This window comes from Lampetra fluviatilis, chromosome 5 (assembly GCF_964198595.1).
Source record: "Lampetra fluviatilis chromosome 5, kcLamFluv1.1, whole genome shotgun sequence".
Classification (NCBI taxonomy): Eukaryota; Metazoa; Chordata; class Hyperoartia; order Petromyzontiformes; family Petromyzontidae; genus Lampetra; species Lampetra fluviatilis.
This window is the reverse complement of record NC_136279.1, coordinates 1,624,224-1,632,435: the sequence shown is the minus strand read 5'-3', so window position 1 is coordinate 1,632,435 and position 8,212 is coordinate 1,624,224. Positions and strand designations below refer to the sequence as shown.

At 47.6% G+C, this 8,212-nt stretch overlaps 1 protein-coding gene across 1 annotated transcript in view; it reads left to right on the top strand.

Moving 5' to 3' along the window:
- The first annotated feature begins 1,169 nt into the window (after positions 1-1,169).
- Positions 1,170-8,212, top strand: part of LTV1 (LTV1 ribosome biogenesis factor) — a 9,945-nt gene continuing 2,902 nt past the window's right edge. Inside the window, exons 1-9 of the mRNA XM_078856346.1 lie at positions 1,170-1,464; positions 2,405-2,536; positions 3,739-3,906; positions 4,347-4,434; positions 5,097-5,226; positions 5,595-5,811; positions 6,115-6,242; positions 6,979-7,142; positions 7,561-7,613. Of these exons, the coding sequence (XP_078712472.1) occupies positions 1,462-1,464; positions 2,405-2,536; positions 3,739-3,906; positions 4,347-4,434; positions 5,097-5,226; positions 5,595-5,811; positions 6,115-6,242; positions 6,979-7,142; positions 7,561-7,613 (1,083 nt within the window). The 5' untranslated portion in view covers positions 1,170-1,461. The remainder of the gene's footprint in view (positions 1,465-2,404; positions 2,537-3,738; positions 3,907-4,346; positions 4,435-5,096; positions 5,227-5,594; positions 5,812-6,114; positions 6,243-6,978; positions 7,143-7,560; positions 7,614-8,212) is intronic.

The following is an 8,212-nucleotide window of genomic DNA, read 5'->3' as shown; positions in this document are numbered from 1 at the left end:
CGTAAACAACGCGCCAATTAGTGTACTACTACTATTTCAGCCCACCGGTGTGCTGGAGAGAAAATCCACAACATCTACACCCAGCATCAGCGGGCCATTGTCAAAATGAAAATGTGGATTGACACTCCAACAAACCGGTGGGCTGCAGTAGTAGTAGTACACTAATTGGCGGGTCGGGTGGTGGAGAGGGTTACGACACATTTATTTATACTTACGCGATCTAACCCAAAAACCTTTATTACGAATAATAAAAACGAATTAAATAGACGCTCTCCATGCGCCGCGTAATTAGTTAGCGCTCGCTGATTTCTATTGGAAACCCGCATTGTTCACGATCATAGAGTTCAGAAAGGTTTTTTTATATCGTTACAGCTTCATCATATTGATTCATATTTTATCGCGGTTATTTTATATTGGCAGATCCACACACAACATGATTATTCACCAACGACTCTCATGCGTGACATAATTTCACACGTTTGGGGCCGTCCATAAATGACGTCACGCACCTAGGGGGGGGGGGGGTCAGACATTTGTGACGATGTGACGAGGGGGGGGGGGTCACATCAAAATATTCTAACACTAATTGTTATAACAACACTCCTACAACATCAGAGTGCAGCGCCACATTAAATACACACTACAATGACAATAGTTTAAAGCGATATGAAGCATGTTTTATATTATAAATGGATATATGGTTTTAGGGGGGGGCAGAGCTTTGTGACGTCATATTTGAGGGGGGGGGGGTCTGACTTTTTGTGACGCCGTGTGACGAGGGGGGGGGGTCAAAAATCGTCCAAAATCGCGTGACGTCATTTATGGACGGCCCCTTTATAAATCGCCTCACGTAACCCCCCCCCCGCCTCCTTGGGACGTTGCCACGTTCCCGCCAGCCCCCCCCCCCCCGGCTGCGAGGCCGCTTGCTCTCGAGCCCAGAGCGCCCTCCAGCTGCGGGAAACCTTCTGCCGGCAGTTCGCGTGAGGAGGGACGTTGCACGGCCTGCGCCTCTACCTCGCGCGTGCGTGACGTCGCCGCGCGCGTTTCGTAAATCGCAGTTCGCGTTCGGCCTCCCCATCGCTTCCCGTACCCACGCCTTCACCCCTTTTCTTTGCATATTTCTTGCTGCCCCGACGGTAGATGCGGATCGTGGCCTCGGTTTTCTCTTTGACGGTGATCTGCCCTAGGGGCGTTTGTGAGTTTCAAGACGAGAGCGGCCCGCGGCTCCATGCTCGCCGTGTAACCCACCGCGTATGTGGACCGTCCTCGCTTCGTCTCGGCGTCAATTTCGACTAAAGTCGCCTCCACGAGTTTGCTTCGTCGGCGTCGTGAACGGGGGCCAGAATCAGCGGCGCGCACGTAGTGATACGTTCGTCGGTCGCAAGTAGACGAGGTGCGGGGTCGCGACGCGGGAAGAGGCCGGCTTGATACGCGTAGGCCGGAGGAGCACGTGGCGCCGACATGGTGAGCGATGGTCGTGGTTTTGATGTCTTTGTGAGTCGGGCAACGGTGCCCGAGTGGCTACGTGCCGAGCTACGAAGCCGTGACCCCGAGCTCGATTCCCGCTCAAGGCCGACATCGGTGGCTTTCTGTCAGAGCTGGTTCCTGTAGGCCTCCTCGTAGAGTCGGCTCGGCCTTAGAAGCGAGTTGGCAACCCACCGGCTTCGTGTAACGTTCACGAGGCGGTGATGATGGGTCGGTGGTTGTAATGATGAGGGTGGTCGTGATGATGGGAAGGTGATTGTCATGATGAGGGTGGTGATGGTGATGATGGGAATGTGATTGTTATGGTGGAATTTTAGGATGATGGGCTGGTTGTGATGTGATGATGAGGGTGATGATCGTGGTGATCATTGGAGGGTTCGGGTGATGGATATTCCAGTCACCGTGATGTTATGTGAATGCCGCTTTGCTGCTATCCCTGTCATGGTCAAATTATGTAAATAGCGATGATACGTAATGCGATGATGACATAAACGGTGTTGTTGGTGTTCGCCTTTTGGCGTTCTCTTGTCTAACACTGGTTGACAGGCTCTAAAGAAGGCTGGTCGAGACCAATCGGTCTCAAAGACGATGCATATATTACCAGAGCATGTTTTTGTTTGCATGGTCACCACAAGTATGTGTGGTTAATGCAGACATGATTCCTTGCAAAAAGGTTTCTGTTTAATATTTGAACATCTTAACACCTCTTCTTGCAGTCACGAAAGCTTTACATCGAACAATCTTAACACTTGTTGTTTTGCCAGAAAGAGTAACACCTATTCTTATACTGGTGTTGTTGGTGATGTAGCGGACCATCCTTGTGATATTTAACCGCCTATTTAAAAACCTCCGATGCATGTAAACAGTGGCTCACTCCCCCACCAACGCGACCTCTCTCTCTGTTGCCCTGTGCGCGCAGCCTCACAGGAAAACCAAGCCGTTCATCGACAAACACAGCTCGGTCAAGTTCCACCTGGTCCACCGCAGTCAGCACGACCCCCTGCTGACGGACGAGACAGCCCCCCAGCGCGTGCTGCTACCCGCGATCAAGGTGCAGTAACTCCCCCCCTCCCTCCCCGTACACCCAAGTTCTACTTTGTGAAGTTAAACCGCGTGAGAACTTCAAAGAGCAGGCCCAGCAATCCGGTCTGTGAGGGGAAATTGCAAATGTGATCAGAGTAAAAACAATACAAGTATTTTTTTATTAAAACATTTTAATTACCTCCAATGTTATTCTTAGGTTTTTTTTCGGTAAAGTCAAATACGTGATTCCTTGCAGTCACGAAAGCTTCAAATCTAGAATTAATACCTCCAATGTATGTAGAATTGATTGATTATTTATGCTCTCAGTTGGAATCGAGTCCCACATTCGGCAGCCCCCAAAGATTTTTCCTCACCAGCCAATGAGATGGCACGGCAATTTGGGGGCGCTTTGTGTTTACAAATGCCTGGGCCAATTTTTAGTTCGTCCGTCGTCACTCACTGCAGGACTAGTCTCATTCGCGAGTGACCTGGTTTGCAAGAGTCACGTGTGCGTTAGCAGAAGGATATCAGTCGCCACTGATGTTCGCTGTTGGCCAGGAATCAAACGCAGCGTTGACAGCACGGTGTGCGCCACTCCTCTACCCTTAGTCCATATTAAGTTCGAGAGATTTGTTATGGTTTTACTTGGAAGTGATCGGGGTATAGCACACAACACAGGGCTGAGTCTCACTGAGTTTCCATTGAGGATTCGCAGAAATTCAAATGTAAATTGGCTACGACTATAACTGCAGAGTCACTAAACCAGAACTTAAAAACCTAACTCTTAACCTTAATCTATTAACCATATACCCTAACCCCTTAAATTCAAAGAAATCTAAATAATTGGCGTCCATATTTCGCAACCTAAACCCAGTGAAAGTGATGGGACAAAAAAATGGTCTGTGGATATACATATGCGTGGATAGCACCAAGCCAGCACCACTGAGACCCAGGGTTCCAATTTAGGTCTCAGCCACCGGTTATTAAGCGTTGTTCTCAAGTGTGAGTTGATGGTTTCAGCTTCGTCACTGATGACTGCACAAAAGAGCATCGCAGAGCATTTTATTTTCACTGAATTCAGCGAAGTCAATCTTAATTTTCTCTCTTTCATTCTTAAGTAATCAATTCGGTAACTTTTTTTGTAAGGACATGTACACATTTATTCTTCCCATTTGTATCCATCGAAACATCACGTTATTGTCATCGCCTTTTCTTAATGCGCGTGCGCAGAACAGCGACCTTGAAAAGAGAAAAGAACAACAGCGCGACTTTGGCGTCTTCTTCGACGATGACTACAACTACCTGCAGCACCTGCAGGAGGCGTCGCGGCCCGCAGAGTTGGTGTCGGCGCCGCCGAAACGAGCGCAGGATGCAGCCATCGAGATTGTGCACATCCCGGTAAGATGCCAACATCCAGGGCCGCTCGCTCTGCGGTCCTTGGCATTTTGTGGTGCGTAAAGTATATTGGGCACTGCTACGATTCATCGATTTAAAGTTGGTTCGTATATTCATGATACATACCTCCAAATTGTGCGACTTTAAAACGTTATGGTTATATTTAGGCCAATGGTGGAAATTAGACTGTACCGTAACAGTTAATTGGAGCACAGTTTGGGTGTTGGTGGTGTGTGTATGTTGAACTTATTTCGCACCGTACGTAGCCAACTGTGCGAATCGGAGGTGCGGGAAAAGGACAACAAACTAAATTAAAAAAACAGTTCTAAAGAAATGAGTTGTTGCATGCATACAAAATTTTGGTCACACGTAATTGTGTTTGGGGTCTGGAGTTGAAATGAATGTTTGGATGTTGAGTCGCTCTCTGCTGTGCTGCATTCCAGGCTGCGAAGGTGCAGCTGCCCTCCTCCGTGTTTGCGTCGGAGTTTGAGGAGAAGACCGGCTTGCTGAATCGCGCTGCTCCCGTTCCCGGTAACGTCCCCTCTTCCCCGTGGCCGTGCTCCTGGCTCGAGCCGGCATTTGTGGTTGTCCACATCTGTCGGTGCTCTTGATAATTAAGGTTACGTTTGGCGAATGTTGCTTTTTGCTTGTTTTTGGTGGAAAAGTGCTGAGGTCTACATGTTCCATACGAATCGAGGAATTTCCGAGATTCAGGGTTGTGATTCCATTCGTTCAATTATATTTTACCTTCAGCTGCTGCAGGTATCGCAAACACCCATTTATTCTACAAAACATGTACAAAAGGAAAAAAAAAACATCGAGTCTTAACGTACGACACGTGCATCACAAGCTAAACAATAGATTTTAATGGATTAATTGCTGCGTCAAGTAGGTTCCCTCCCGATTTGAAGCTTTCGTGACTGCAAGGATTCATACTCTTTGGTTTTTTCAGTAAAGTCACGTAGGTATAAAATAAAATAAATGAAAACAACTAAATTAAATCACGACGTTTCGGGCGCAACACAAGCGTCCGTCATCAGGTGGGAAAGCATGGCCTACTGCCGATAGTCTGCATCAGCAGTAGGTCATGTTTTCCCACGTCGTGATTTAATTTAGTTGTTTTCATTTTTTTTTTTACCTACGTGACTTTACTGAGTAGAGGTTGCCTCCCGTCCACCCGTTGCACTTTGCAGGACCCCGTCCGGACTGGGACCCCGACGTCGTCGCGGCTCTCGACGATGACTTCAACTTTGACGACCCAGATGCGGAACTCGATGATGATTTTGTGATGCAGGCGAACGCTGAAGGAGGCGACGCAAAGGGGTGAGTGGAGATGCTCTTCCACTGCGCGTCATTCTGTACCACTTGGCACCACTGCGCTGAAGTCAGCAGCAGTACTATGGATAGACTATCCCCTGTCATATGAATGTGGAATTTACACCACCTGGCTCAGGGCTGTACACAGGAGACAAGCACTGCCTCAAAGTTCATTTCAGCAGGAAATCACTTTCAACCTGTTAGACTTGACCATAGCCTGACTCGTTAGCGTATTGTATAAGACAACCTTAATGAAGAGCCCTTTTTTTATTTTGAAATGTGTTTCATTAAAATTGTTTATAAATGAATGCCCCAAGGGGTTTACACGAGGTGCCAACGGGTGACGACTGATCAATGGCGCTGTCACTGTGCAGAGCGGGCGATGAAGGCGCGGGGGAGTGGGAGGACGTGGACGACTCGGACGACATGAGTTACGACTCGGACGGGCCCGGCACGGACGACGGCAGCCGCGGGAAGGAGTGCCTCTTCATGGACGAGGAGACAAAGACCAGGTTCACCGACTACTCCCTCACCTCGTCGGTGATGCGCAGGAACGACCAGCTCACGCTGCTGGACGACCGCTTTGAGAAGGTGACTTGCACCGCGGTACACCTCGGCGTTGCCACAGAGATTTAGTCGTGCCCACGGTTAACGTGGAATTAATAACACAAATGAGATGGTAAATACAAACGAGATGGTAAAAAAGCAAACAACGGATCGTCATCCAGAATCGCGACATTTCATTTTGAAATTTCAAGACATTAATCGTTACATGGCCAAGTACCGCCTCGCACAGCCAAAGCAAGACCGCCTTTAAAACGGTGCCGGGCTATCATTCCGCCCCAGCGGTGCTGCCGATCGCGACGCGACCGATCTACACGTTGTCGTCCTCAGTTCTTTGCGGCGTACGAGGAGGACGAGATCGGAGCACTCGACCACTGCGAGGTGGAGGGCAGCATCCCCGCGGGCAGCACTCGCCTGCAGGCCGCGCTGGACGACTTCCACGCTCGCGAGCAGGCCGAGTGAGTGAGCGAGCGAGCGAGAAGCCGGTTGTTTTGGGGCGCGTCTTCCAGTAACTGGGGGTTGGGGATCTTACTTGGCCGAGTGGCGGGGAGTTTGTTGGATTGCTTGGGGGTTAATACTGCAGGAGTGTCAAAGTTACAAATAGTGGATGTTAAAATTCATGCACGGTCATCCGTTCGCAGGCGTCTGCCATTGTGTGCTGGCGTTGTAGTCACACTTTGCCCAATTTAAAGAATACCTGCAAATGTACTCAATTGGGATCACGCAAAGCAACATCGTGCTGTGAAACTACTGCAACATCGTGCTGTGAAACTACTGCAGATTGAAACACCGCCCCTTGGTGTTAACCTTGCGCTGTAAGAATGCCGCAAATACCAAAAGCACTGAATCGGCTTTGGTCTTCGAGTAAACTAATTCTTTTCTTCTTTGTAAATATACATTGAAAGTTACTGACGAAAGGTAAAATTAAGGTGTTTGAAGAGTACTTAAGTGGGAAGCCATGTTTATAATTAAACTAAGAGTAGTGTCCATGGAGCGGGATTGTATGCGAATGTTTGCGTTTTAAAATACTCCAAAAGGTTTAGTCTCCCATCGCCAGGAATGGAGCGAATTTCCTACGCGTTGACTCCTTCATGCTGATTTGCACAACGTCCCTCGCAGTGTGCCTGCAACTGCGTGCCAAGCATGTGCCACTTTACTTCGGTTTAAAAATTTCGAAAACCATTTTCTCAAAAGGCACCAGAGGCCGGACGCGAACCAGGAGGGGCATCACAAGCGTGGGCCGAGGAACAATGAGCAGGGCCAGGAGGAGAGCGACGAGGAGGACGACGACGACGACGACATGGTGGAGGTGGCGACGGAGAAGCCGGCAGAGAAGTGGGACTGCGAATCGATTATCAGTGAGGCCTCCGCACGAACACTTGGCAGCCTTAACAGTCACAGTGGGGGTGGGGGGGCCCTTTAACATTCATCTCCCCACTGCGCGATGGCCTGTCACAGATCCGGGTCACGATATTATCCAATCAGAATATTTTCGTCCCAAGTTTACCGTTTCGTTTCTCATACGAGTCTCTTGTACTTTGTTTGCCATTCGCATGAATGCAGAATTAGCGTAAATTACAACTTTGTTTCTCCTATGCACATGATTCTACGTGTGTGAGAATAGGTATTAATTGCTGCGTCCTTGCCTGGTGTGAAACCAGTCCGAGTCACGCACTTCGTGAATAATCACCAGGGTGTAAATTAATAATAAACCCTTTGATTGAAAGTGTTTATTATTAATCTGGTATCTGGGTAACTTGTTTTATTCTCTTTCAGGCACGTATTCCAACCTCTACAACCACCCAAAGCTGATTGAAGAGCCATCAAAAGTGAGTTCATTTTCTTCAGTGTTAAAAACAAATATGCAGTCATGTGAATGTGTTTCATCAATAAGTCGTGTATGAGTTTGTGTGCATTCTGATATTGTAATGTCTTCTGACAATGATTCTGAAAATCTTTTGGTTTGTTTTGTAATCAATTATTGTATTGTCTGCTGAAGGGCCATTGCTCAAAATGTTGCCTACATGTTATTGACGAATGTGAGTTTAGTTAATTGTGCACCACTGCCAACGCAGCAGCAGCAGCATCACCGAATAATTTGTTTAATCAGTGTCGCGTTTAATCAGTGTACTTTTGATGCATAAGCAATTAGGAAATAAGTTACTACCCAGGATTTTTTAAAAATGTGTTACACAGTGGAATTATCAAATTAAACGAAGACCAAATGTTATAAATCTTAACTTAAAGCTTTCGTGACTGCAGGAATTGATATGCTTGGGTCTTTCGGTAAAGTCACAAAGATAGGCTCAAATAAAATAACATAAAACTACGACGTTTCGATCGCAACACAAACAGTCGTCATCCTAGTTATTTTTTGTTATTTTCTTTGAACCTATCTACGTGACTTTACCCAAAGACCCAAGAATAC